General features: G+C 39.0%; 1 protein-coding gene across 7 annotated transcripts in view; it reads left to right on the top strand.

Annotated features, from left to right (window-relative positions):
* The window catches only part of LOC113065145 (Fc receptor-like protein 5), a 325,078-nt gene that overhangs the window by 23,182 nt on the left and 289,295 nt on the right, over nucleotides 1-12,601 (top strand). Inside the window, exons 16-20 of one of the 7 annotated variants that reach the window (XM_026236359.1) lie at nucleotides 411-650; nucleotides 735-854; nucleotides 2,605-2,721; nucleotides 2,984-3,040; nucleotides 3,204-3,908. The exons of 4 other annotated variants lie outside the window; for them this stretch is intronic. In XM_026236359.1, coding sequence (XP_026092144.1) covers nucleotides 411-650; nucleotides 735-854; nucleotides 2,605-2,721; nucleotides 2,984-3,040; nucleotides 3,204-3,301 — 632 coding nt within the window. In that variant the 3' untranslated portion in view covers nucleotides 3,302-3,908. Of the gene's footprint in view, nucleotides 1-410; nucleotides 651-734; nucleotides 855-2,604; nucleotides 2,722-2,983; nucleotides 3,041-3,203; nucleotides 3,909-12,601 lie in introns of those variants that run through there. 2 more of the 7 variants (XM_026236360.1, XM_026236361.1) reach the window with 2 other exon arrangements.

Here is a 12,601-nt window from a genome sequence, read left to right on the forward strand (position 1 = left end):
GTTACTCAGCCAGTATTTGTGGGTCTGGTGGTGTGTGTACAGTGTGTCTTGATCCAAGGCCAATGAGTCTGAATTTGAAAAAATAATTAATAGTATAATTTGTCTTTTGATAAAAAGTGAAAACGGGTCCCACAGACCCAAGCACCATACAAGGGTTAAATGATCTTTTCCTGATTAATTTTATTTTGTGGATTATTTTAATGTTAAATAGATGTTGCTTTGATTGTATTGCTCCTTTTAATTTATGATTGACATTCATTTGTAAGTTGTTCTTGAGTGTTTTGAATGGCACCGCTAAATAAAATGCTTTTATTATTATTATTATTATTATTATTATTATTGTTGTTGTTGTTGTTGTCACCACATTGATTCTTACTCTTCATCAGCTGATGTTTGCTCTGTTTCTGTAGTTAATGTGATTCTGGAGAGTCCTGTTCATCCTGTGACTGAAGGAGAGACTCTGACTCTACACTGTTTAGATAAATACTCAACTCCAAACCTCACAGCTGATTTCTATAAAGATGGGACACTCATCCAGAATAATATTACAGAGATGATCCTCTCTACTGTCTCAAAGTCAGACGAGGGTTTCTACTCCTGCAAACACAGAGTGAAAGGAGAGTCACCCGAGAGCTGGATCTCAGTCACAGGTGAGAGTAGGAACTGTAAACACTATTGAAATGTTTCTGTGTAATATACAGCACTAATATGACTGTACAATGTGTTGATCTCAGCTTCCTCCAGAACATCAGGATCTGATGCTCTCAATCCTGTGATAGTTGGAGTGACTGCTGGACTCACAGTTTTGATCATTGTCATCTTGGTCCTGCTGTGGCGCTACAGAAACAACAAAGGTTCATCTTCTGCCAGATTAAGTATTATTGAAGCCAATTAAATATTGAGCTAGTGTTCACACCTCCCTTTTTAGAAAAGGGTGTAGTTTCAATATCCTGTTCTGATGATTTGTGCTCCAATTGAAACAGTAGGTAACATAATGTGACAACACAACATGCTACCAACCAGATTCTGCTTTATTAAAGCCTACACCTACAGTACCCTTACAGTAATGCAAATACAGTAATTATGTGTTGTTCACACTGTTGGGAACGTTACTTTAAAAAAGTAATTAGTTATAGTTACTCACTACTTGTTCCAAAAAAGTAACTGAGTTAGTAACTGAATTACGCTATAATAAAAGTAACTCGTTACCAGGGAAAGTAACTATCTGCGTTACTGTAAAAAAAAAAAAATGTTGCTTTATGTCAAATAATCTTTTTTTTTTTTTTTTTTAGCAGTTTTCACAAGTCAGTTGAAATAAGTAGAAAAGAAAGGTGTTTTATCCTGCACTTCCACGTATTATTTTTGTAAGAAAAGTGTTTTTGGCCACTAGCTTTGTAGATGCGTGTGTATCACATTACATGTACACATTACATTCACGTTCTTGCCTTTGACCGCAATGAATTTGAAGTAGTGCTTATATCTCTACCTTCAAAATGCCAACTTTTCATCGGATTGCTCCTGACTCGCCATCTCTGCTGCTGTTGCTGCTGCGAATCTCGCGTGCGTGCGTGAGTGTGTGTGTGTGTTTGACGCCACTATGGACACCGGTGGCTACCATGAAACACATGACTCTGCCTTAGCCAATTATAATCGCTTATCTCGTTATTAACCCACCTCCTCACTCGCTGTGTGAAGGCGCGGTCACAGTAGACTTTAAACATGCGAAATTATTTCCGACGCCACTGCGAATATGGGCGGGAGCAAGATAAAACGGTCTCTCCTCAATTATCACAACATGGATTAATATGTGCTTGTACTGTGTCTTTTGTGACGGCGTCGAAAGCGTCTTATTATATTGTACTCTCTGTGATAAAAAATTATAAAACGTCCTCATTCAAATGTATCGTCTGTTCCGGTTGACACTACAAACCATGCAGATTCTTTTTTATTTTATTTTTGGTAGGATGTGAAGTCAGCGTCACTGAAAACAGACAGGGACGATTGTAGCGTTAGCTTTAGCTAATTGATCCTCTTCCAGAAGCAATTTTTGCACAAATCCAGCTCTGAACTGACCCTCGATTGTGAGGCTGTCCGAAGTAAAATGATTGGCACAAATATATAGGACTTTAATATTATTTTTTGTGGATTTATTTCCAGGACATATCCTTTGAAAATTAAAAGTAAGCACTGTGTCAGCTCTCTGGCAGTGTAGATGCTACTAGACATATTACTGCCCTCCAAAGGTCAAAGTTTGAACTAAACTCTTATATACAGTCCTGTTTAATACAAAAACTGAAGAAATGTCACTATGATAAAACAAAGAAGTAACAGAAACCACTTCAACTCCAAAAAGTGCTTTTATTTTTATACTTTTTGCACTCGAGGAAAACATGCCCTTCTGTTTCTACTGTTTGGTTGTATAGAAAAATAATGTCTACCCTTCATTTCCTTTCCCCATCCTCTCTTCCATTCTTTTATTAAGCCCTCTTTGCTTTAAAACACTGCAGCCACACAACTGTGTTCAAACACTTTATAAAAGTGTTTTTTTTCTTTGCACAATAGGAGATTAAAGTCATTTTTGACCCCCTTATTTTTCCTGAACAGTTTCTGTTTGTCTAGGTGGAAGATCTCAGTCTCGCTCTCGTGTGAGTCAGCAGAAGAACAGCAGTCAGACATCAGAGAAGAACCAGAGTGAAGACGTATATACAGCACTCACGTCTGGTCAGTCTGTACTCATTAACCTTAAATATTTGACCAGAAGTCTTTACAAGATGAGGTTATTAAATAGTTTACCCCTCTTCTACAGCAATATAATGTAATTCAGTTTCATTTCATTATCAATAATGCATAAAATATTTCACATGTCACTTATAATGTTAATAGCACATGACATATTTATCTGACTTGAGCTATAATCAGTGTCAACATGAAAGCAGTATTTTTCTGTGGGCTTTAATTCTTATGATACATTAATTTATTACAGGAACTGCTCATATTTATGACTCTCTTGATGCCACAAGAAATAAAGAAATAAGCACAGGTAACTAATGATGTTACAGAAGGTAATTATGTCAAGTTGATCATTTAATAATGCAGTAGTTCTTTTATAAATAATCACATCTATCTTATATTTTACTGGGATATTTGCGGAGCAGATTCAGTTAAAACAAATGTCTTATTCTTTTCTCTGTTATTCATTGTAGACATTGTAAGTGGACGTACTGTAAGAAAAAATAACCAGGACATTGAAGATCTCAATGAAGATGATTATTACAACACAGCAAAGACAAAGTACATGTGACCTTGGGTCTAAATGAACCACTAACATCCTGAGCTCAAACATTTTACACAGTTATAGTTTAGTACCCTTAATATAAATGAAGTTGCTCCTGTTGTAACAGCTGTGCTCTGTATGTTAATGATGTTCTGACTCCTAATTGTCTGAGATGGTTCTCGGTGTCCCACACCCGCTCCCATTATACAACTGGTCACCATTTACTCAAGACTTAAGAAGGACACCACACATTATAATTATTTAAAAATATTAATTGAACAAATATTTATAGCATATAATAGCAAAATTATAGCTATAAATGAAACATTAGTAAGAGCTTTGCTAAAGAAAAATAATGAAAAGTGATTCTACTGTAGAACACTGTGTTCAGACTCAGAGCAGGAGGCATCAAATAAGAAAGAGTAGAAATATGAAAAATGAAAATGGAAGGTTCTTAAAGAGAGCTTCTGAGGGTATTTCCAGACCTCATGACGTCACAAGACACTGGAATCCACCTGCTGTCTACAAGGGACTGAAGTGAAATGAGGAAACCAGATACTGGTTCTGTGGAGCAGCTTCTCCGGTGCCAGTGTTCTTCAGATCGATGCCTCTAAACAAATGAGCAAATAAAATTTTTTTTATACTGTATATATATATATATATATATATATATATATATATATATATATATTAGTATTTTTGTATTTATACAATAAACATATGCTTAACTATAACTAAGAAGCTCGCCTGCCAAAAGACTCTGATTTCTAAACTTGAGCAGAACAGACCTTTTCAATTCAATTCAAGTTTATTTGTATAGCGCTTTTTACAATACGAATCGTTACAAAGCAACTTTACAGAAAATAATGTTTCTACAATATTTAGTAGTAGCTTATGGTAGTGACTGTCAGTTTGTGCACATTTGACAGGATTTTTTGAAAAGATTAATACAAGACGTAGTCAGCTAAACGATGAACATTATTAATATTATTAATTAATAATTGTTATATGATGCAGTCACACATGTAGCAATAATTGTTAGTTCTGTTTGTTGATTCAGGGTTAGCATCATCTGGGGTCCTCTGAGGGTCAGCATTATCTCTTCTCAGGTGTTCTGGATCCAGACTGGAGCTTGTGTAAATCCTAGTTACATCCCGTGGCAAAACATAGAAACAAAATAGAGACATCATTAGCGTAGCTGCTGATCCAACAAAGTAAAATTAGTTTAACCCAAGCTAATGAATAAGAATGTGCATTTGATCAGATGCAATTACACTCACAATTTAAGAGATACATTATTCGAATGCTTGGCGAAAGAGATGTGTTTTTAATCTAGATTTAAACAGAGAGAGTGTGTCTGAACCCCAAACATTATCAGGAAGGCTATTCCAGAGTTTTGGAGCCAAATGTGAGAAAGCTCTACCTCCTTTAGTCGGACCTGTAGCAGGACCATCTCTCTGCTGAATAAGCTGAACACCTTGTTCGCTCGCTTTGAGCAACAAAACAGCACCACGCCCGGCGACCAGGTGATGGAGCTGACCCCAGACAGCGTGAGGAGCAGGATCAATGCATCCTTCAGCGGGATCAATGCACACAAAGCTCTGGGTCCTTACAACATCCCTGGGCGTGTACTGAGAGACTGTTCAGAAGAACTCACTTATGTCTTCACAGACATTTTCAACATCTCACTGAGTCAGGCTGTTGTTCCCACATGTTTCAAAACTACCACCATCATTTCAGTTCCGAAGAAGCCATCTCCATCCTGCTTCAATGACTACCATCCTGTTGCACTTACTACCATCCTCATGAAGGGCTTTGAACGGCTAGTCATGCACCACATCAAGTCTGCCCTCCCTCCCTCCCTCCCTGGACCCCTTCCAGTTTGCGTATCAGTCTAACTGGTCGACCGATGATGCCATCACCACTGCCGTCCACTCAGCACTCACACATCTGGACAAAAAGGACTCATGTGTCAGAATGCTGTTCATTGACTTCAGTTCAGCATTCAACACAATCATCCCTCAACAGCTCATCTACAAGCTGAACAGAGATGACATAACTGAATTCAATGATGAACTGCCTTTAACTATCATTTTGCATTATTGAGACACTGTTTTCCAAATGAATGTTGTTCAGTGCTTTGGCGCAATGTATTTTGTTTAAAGCACTATATAAATAAAGGTGATTGATTGATTGACAAGCTGGTCCAACTGGGGCTCAACACTTCGCTGTGTAACTGGCAGTTGGACTTTCTGACTGGAAGACCTCAGGCAGTACGGGTCGGCAGCAACACATCCAGCACCATCACACTGAATATGGGGCCCCCCCACGGATGGAGCCCCCTCCTCTTCACTCTGCTGACCCACGACTGCACACCGTCACACAACTCCAACCTCTTCATTAAGTTTGCAGATGACACGACTGTGGTGGGTCTCATTAGCAACAGATATGAGACAAACTACAGGAGCGAGGTGGGCCGCCTGGCCGTGTGGTGCAGGGAAAACAATCTCTCTCTGAACGTGGAGAAGATTGTTGTTGACTTCAGAAGAACGCACACTCAGCACGCTCCTCTGACCATTAACGGTGTGACTGTGGAGAGAGTCAGCAGCACCAAGTTCCTGGGTGTGCACATCACAGAGGACCTCTCCTGGACTGAAAACACAGCAGCACTGGCCAAGAAATCACAACAGTGTCTCTACTTCCTCCGCAAACTGAGGAGAGCCAGAGTCCCTCCCCCATCATGTACACCTTCTACAGAGGCACCATCGAGAGCATCCTGTCGAGCTGCATCAATTTGTGGTATGGTGCCTGCAACGCGTCCTGCCGAAAGACTCTGCAACTCATAGTGAGAGCAGCTGAGAAGATCATTGGTGTCTCTCTCCCCTCCCTCCAGGACATTTACGGAACCCGTCTCACCCGCAAAACCCTCTGCATCACAGGTGATCCCACTCACCTATCACACAGCTTCTTCAGCCTGACGCCATCAGGGAGGAGACTGCGGAGTCTCCAGGCCAGGACCAGCAGACTGAAGGACAGCTTCATTCATCAGGCTGTTAGGAAGCTGAACTTGCTCCCGAACTTGCCCCCTCTCCCCTCTTCTGCCCCAGGCACCACTGAACTATGAACCCCCCCCCCCCCCTAGATCCCACATCCCCAGGTCCCTCCACTCCCACTAATATACGATGTCATGCACCAGTCACTTTTTGCAGCATTGGTCTGCTCACTACCTCATTCAGCATGGAACTGATGTTATTTCCACTACCTCATTAGTCAGTTAAATAAAATAACTGCTCTTGAGCCCTTTGTCACTTCAATCAGACTAAATAAGCTTTTTTCTTCCCCTAAAATCTTTTATCTGCACTGTTGTTCACTTCATTGATTTGCACTCTATCTGCTATGTGCCTTGTGTGGCAGATTGGTTAAGTTCCCTCCCCTGCATTTAAAATGACAGACAATCAGAACCAGGTATGTGTAATATAAGGGTTGGGAGTAGGCTGGGATGCGTCACTGCTAGCTCCGCCCCTTGGGGCATGTGGGCGTCCGCCTAAAAGTTGGAATTGGATCTTGTTCGCAACTTCGCGATGGTGTGTAGGCTGTCATTACCCTCCACCTGGTTTACTCATCTGAATATGATTGTCAAGTCATTGCATAAACTGCTAAGATTCATTCTGTGATCAATCATTTAACTTGTCTTGCTGACCAATTGTCGGACGAACAATGTCTGTTGGGAGTGCTCCATCTTATGGTGGTTGGGACGATCCTTTCCTATATGGAGCAACATTAAGACTGCGTTGCTGTTTTGTTGCTTAGTTGCTTGCTTGACAATTGTTTGTTGTTTTTAAGCACTGTGCATGTTTTATATAACTGGTGTTCTGTGTGTTAGGCCCGTGTAAGGAGGCTGGCTGTACTAGAGCCTTGGTGGTGTTTGGAGCACTGAGATTGTATTGCCCCTTGTGATCACTTGCCTCACGTGTGTGTGTGTGTGTGTGTGTGTGGTGTTAAGAATAATCACTTTACAGCTAGCCTACCTGGCCACGGGTAAGTTTGTCATTTTGTTTTGTGTGTATTGTATTGAATGTAGTTGTTTAGCTCTATTGAGCTAAATTTTTAGTCTTAAGTGTTCTGATTATTGAAAACCTAATAAAATGTACATTAATACCTTCTAGTCTCTGCCCTACCTGGTAACGAGCCTGTGTGTCTAAAAATCTGTTAATTTGTTAATTCCCCTTACTTTAAAGGGGTGGCGTAGTCAGCATTTATACATCACCTTAGGGTTTTAGTATTCCTAGGGTTCTATATTATCTCCTCCCGCTCTGCTACACTTGCGCTGCTTTATTTAACTTTATTTTAAATTTTCTTTTATGTCTTTTTTTTTTTTTTTTTTTTACATTCCCTTATTGTGTAGTTGTATCTACATTTTATATTTGTATTATATATCTAGATTTTTAGGCTCTACTCTTAATGTTATCTGTATGCACCGGAGGTCTGAGAGTAACGCAATTTCGATTCTCTGTATGTATGTACTGTACATGTGGAAGAATTGACAATAAAGCAGACTTGACTTGACTTGACTTGGACCTCATTTACACACACATATAAGCAGCACACTCACTCCACCACATTGCGAAGTGTTGTTTAGCCTGTCTTGCATTTCCGAGCATTTTTCCTTGTGTTTGTTCTTCCCGTGTCTGATCTTGGATTGTGTATTTTCGACTATGATTCTCCGTTGCCTGCCCCGATCTCTTCTTGGTTCTGTTTTCGATTGTGGTTACCCCTAACATACCTGACGCCATTCCTGAATTCTGCTTGTCTGACCATTCTTTAATAAAGCACTGCAATTGGATCCGAACGACTCTGATTCTCTTCGTAACAATAGAGGAGAGGGATCCTTTAATACCTGTATGTGAGAGTAGTTATATGTGAACAAGAACATCAGTTTCCATCCTGAGACAATTTGAGAACACTAAGCCTAAAGTTTAATAAGGCAAATACTGTATTGTATAATATAATTATAAAATAGCTTGCTAAAAGTGTTAAATATAATACCAAGAGAACAAATAAAAATGGATGAAGAGAAGAAATTTAATTTAGAACATGCTGAGGGGAATCTTTCAGAACAACAGGAAGATGATGACAATGATAGAGAAAATGTATTAAGCACAGAACAGAATTAGTACTGTACATGAACTAAACAATCAGAGATTAAAAATAAGGAAAATTGAAAAAATAGATTATGATGGTTTAATAGAAGAAACTAGACTAGTTATGGTAGTTCTTAATGGAGATCAGTTAATGCAGACAGGAGGAGGTAATGCGGGTGCTATTTTTAAGGTACTAGGAGAAAAGGCAAATAGCAGAAATAAAAAAGTCCAGGATCAGTGAGACTAACCTCTGGATCGCTGTCAAGGTCAGGTTTTGATTGTAGAGCAAAATTGTTTACCATCAAATGCTCAGAGCTAGAAGCCCAAACAATAATGTCATCCTTTATTTCATATAGCAATAAGAAGAGGGGTTAAAATAATGCATTTAACTTTAATTTGGACAGGATAGTTTGTGCATTCAGAAATAGCAGTGATTAAATGGATGTTGACAGGAATAATAAATAAATCAGGAGAGTGATTTATTAGAAATAAACTTGTTAATGAAAAAAAAAAGTCTATGTCTGATTGTTTGCCTCTGTTAATTAGCACCACAGCTGCGGTCTATGAACGCCAGCTGCAACTCAGGCACTGCCTTTAAGTTTGGTTGGCAATCCTGTTCGTGTTGTTGGTTCATTAATTCTTGTCTGTCTAGTTGTTGTTTCTGTTCCTCCTGTTGGTATTTTCTGGATCTTATTCCTCGCCCATCTGGGACTCTTGCACTGGGTTAGAGTTACTGCAGCTTGAGCGGTCTGGACGTTATTCCTCGCCCACCTGGGATTCCTGTGCTGGGTTAGATCTACTGCAGCTCGAGCGGTCTGGACGTTATTCATCCGGAGTTATGCCATCGTCTTCCTACGTTTCTCATTGCTTGCTATATACTGATAAATGCAAATAAATATTTTTTTTGCCCGATACATCGTCTCGGCCGAGGGGGTGCGCATGGATTCCGACAAGATCCAGGCTGTGGTAAATCATAAGGCCCTGCAGAGGTTTCTGGGCTTTGCCAATTTCTACCGGCGGTTTATTCGCAATTTCAGCCAGTTAGCCGCTCCTTTGACTTCCTTAACCTCCATCAAGACTGCTTTCAGGTGGTCTAGTGCAGCAGAAGCTGCATTTTCCAAACTAAACGGCTGTTTAGTTTCCTTATTGCTCCTGATACTTCCCGGCAGTTCGTAGTGGAGTTTGGCGCGGTTCTATCCCAGCGCTCCCTCATGGACGGTAGGGTGCATCCTTGCGTGTATTTTTCTCACTGTTTGTCCCCCACCGAGCGTAATTATGACATTAGTAACAGAAAGCTGTTGGCAGTCAAGCTCACTTTGGAAGAATGGTGTCATTGGTTGGAATGTTTGGGGGTTCCTTTTGTTGTTTGGACCGATCACAAAAATCTTGAATACATCAAGCCTGCCAAAAGATGAAACTCTAGGCAGGCTCGGTGGGCTCTTTTTATCGGTCGTTTTGATTGGTCTATTTCTTATCTTCCAGGATCTAAGAATATCAAACCGGACGCGTTATCCAGTATTTTTGATATTTTGGATCGCACGTCTTTTTCCATTTTTTTTATTTCTGTGGTCACGTGGGAGATTGAGTCGAAGGTTCGCACAGCCTCTCAAGGGGTAACGCCCCTGCCCAGATGCCCACCGGGTCGGTTGTTTGTGCCAGAGGCTTTAAGGTCTGAAGTTATCCGATGGGGTAATTATTCCAAGGTAGCTTGCCATCCTGGGGTTAATCGTACTAAGTTTATTGTTAAACAAAGGTTTTGGTGGCCAGCCATGGATCGCGACATTCGTCTTTTTGTTTCGGCTTGCTCTGTCTGTGCTGTTTCGAAGATCTACCAGTCGACCCCCTGCTGGACTCCTTCAGCCTTTGTTACAGGTTTTGACCGTGGTGGATCGGTTTTCGAAGGCAACTCATTTCATTCCTCTGCCTAAATTACCTTCTGCTAGAGAAACAGTGGTTGCTGTCATATATCACGTTTATCGCTTACATGGCCTCCCGATGGACGTGGACTCTGACAGGAGGCCTCAGTTTGTTTCCGAGTTTTGGAGAGAATTTTGTAAATTGCTGGGGGCGACTGTTCTTCTGGATTTCATCCTCAGAGTAATGGTCAGACGGAGAGGGCCAATCAAGATCTAGAACAAGTGTTGCGAGTTTTTTTTTTTTTTTTCAGAACCCCTCCTCTTGGAGCCAGCAGCTCTCATGGGTTGAGTACGCACATAACTCGTTACCAGTTTCAGCTGTCAAGGTCAGGTTTTGTGCCTTAATGTCATCCTTTATTTAAATAAATGTGTGTACTTTTTATATATTTATTTATATAACTTTGGATTTTGGATGCAATTATTCATTTTACAATACTATTCAGAATGTTTTCCATTTGTTACACAAATTCTGAAAAAGACAAATTGACCATTATTTACCTAGCATTGCTAAACTATCATTTTCAGGAAACAATCTAAACAAACTGCACCTTGACATTTTAATTGTTTGTGTGTGTGTGTGTGTGTGTGTGTGTGTGTGTGTGTGTGTGTGTGTGTGCATATAGAAGGAGAAAGAAGTGTTTTAACATAAGATATTTAAAATAATATTTGTGTAAAAAAAGCATATTTAATGGTAAAACTGAATCATTCCAAACAACTACACAATGTATCCAAAATTACTACATCATTCTAAATTTCAGATAAAACGACATGGAGTGTAGACTAGTGCTCCTCCATAAAGCATTCAGCAAGATCTTCTTGAAGTAAATTCAACTTCAGCTTCATCATGGTTTTAAAAAAAATGAAAAGAAGTGAATATTGAACAAGAACTAAAAAGAATACATAATACAATGATAGGGTCACAAGGAGCAAAAGATGAGTTAATACAATTCTTACGAGAAACTCCTTATGGAAGATATACAAATAATTGTTGAAAAGATAGTGGTGAATATGCTCATGAGATATAAGGTAGAATATAGAAGCCGCAACGTCAATTCCCGATCAATAAAATGGCTAAAGAAGAATTAAATCAAACAATACAAAAACTAGTGGAACAAGGAGTTCTTAGAGAAGTTAAATCTGCAATAACAAATAGTCCCATACAATTAGGGCCAAACCTGATAAAACTTACAGAATAGTAACAAATTATAAAGCATTAAACAGAATAACTAAGCCAGACAGACACTATGTAATCAACGCTGGTGATACAGTTGAAAGATTAAAAGATGGAAGATTTCTCTCAAAACTAGATTTAGCAAATTATTTTTGGTCAATTCCAATAGCAGAATAAGTAAAGAGTACAAATTTTATACTGTAAATAATAAATATTAAGTACATCAACAATTATCTTAAAGATATACTGTATGTCTCGACTATAATATCATTTGTCTATAATGTATTGCGCAAGGACAGAATATAGTAATTAACACGGAAGAAAAAATAATGGGGCATCTAAAAATAAAATAAAGATGCGAAAGTCCAGAATGTGCAAAGGCAAAGATACCTGCATTCAAAGCATATAGAAAGAGAACAAAATCTTCACTCATGGAATGAGTTATGAGACCAATTAAAAATCTGCACCTGTAGTAGAAGAAGGAACAAGAGTTGGAAGGGGAAAACTGAGTGTTTAATGACTAAGGAAAACTTTGGAGAATGCTCATCTGTTGTATTTTGTAGGAGATAGAAGCTGAAGCTAAATGTTGGGCTCTCACAGAGAGGTGTGCAGGAATTATGCGAAGATGGAAAAAGCTGAATCTTTTTGGTAACAATTATGTTATAGCTATATTTTTAATAGCATTTTGGATTTTAGCAAAATCCAATAGGAATTTGATTGTAATGAGTCTAGACACAAAGGAAAAAATATATTGATCCTGACTATGAAATAGATACTACCTTTGTGATAAACAAAGAAATTGACATAAAAAAAGAAAATATTAACCAAGGACCTAACAGGAAGTCATCAATGGATAGAAAAAAAAGAGTAAAATGGAGAATGCTAAGAACAATTCACAAAATTAAAATATACTCTTTATGAAACCATCAGAAAAGAAACACTTTTCCTATTTTAAGGGGTATGGTAAATCCATCAGAGAAGCTGAAGTAGCTCTGGGACGTGAGAAGGATTTAGTGAATACAAGTATTTTCTATCAGATCAGTATTGTAACAGAAAAAATACTGGGAAGACTGCCGTGATGATGATATTGGTGAAAGCC

Source organism: Carassius auratus, chromosome 47, assembly GCF_003368295.1.
Source record: "Carassius auratus strain Wakin chromosome 47, ASM336829v1, whole genome shotgun sequence".
NCBI classification, from domain to species: domain Eukaryota; kingdom Metazoa; phylum Chordata; class Actinopteri; order Cypriniformes; family Cyprinidae; genus Carassius; species Carassius auratus.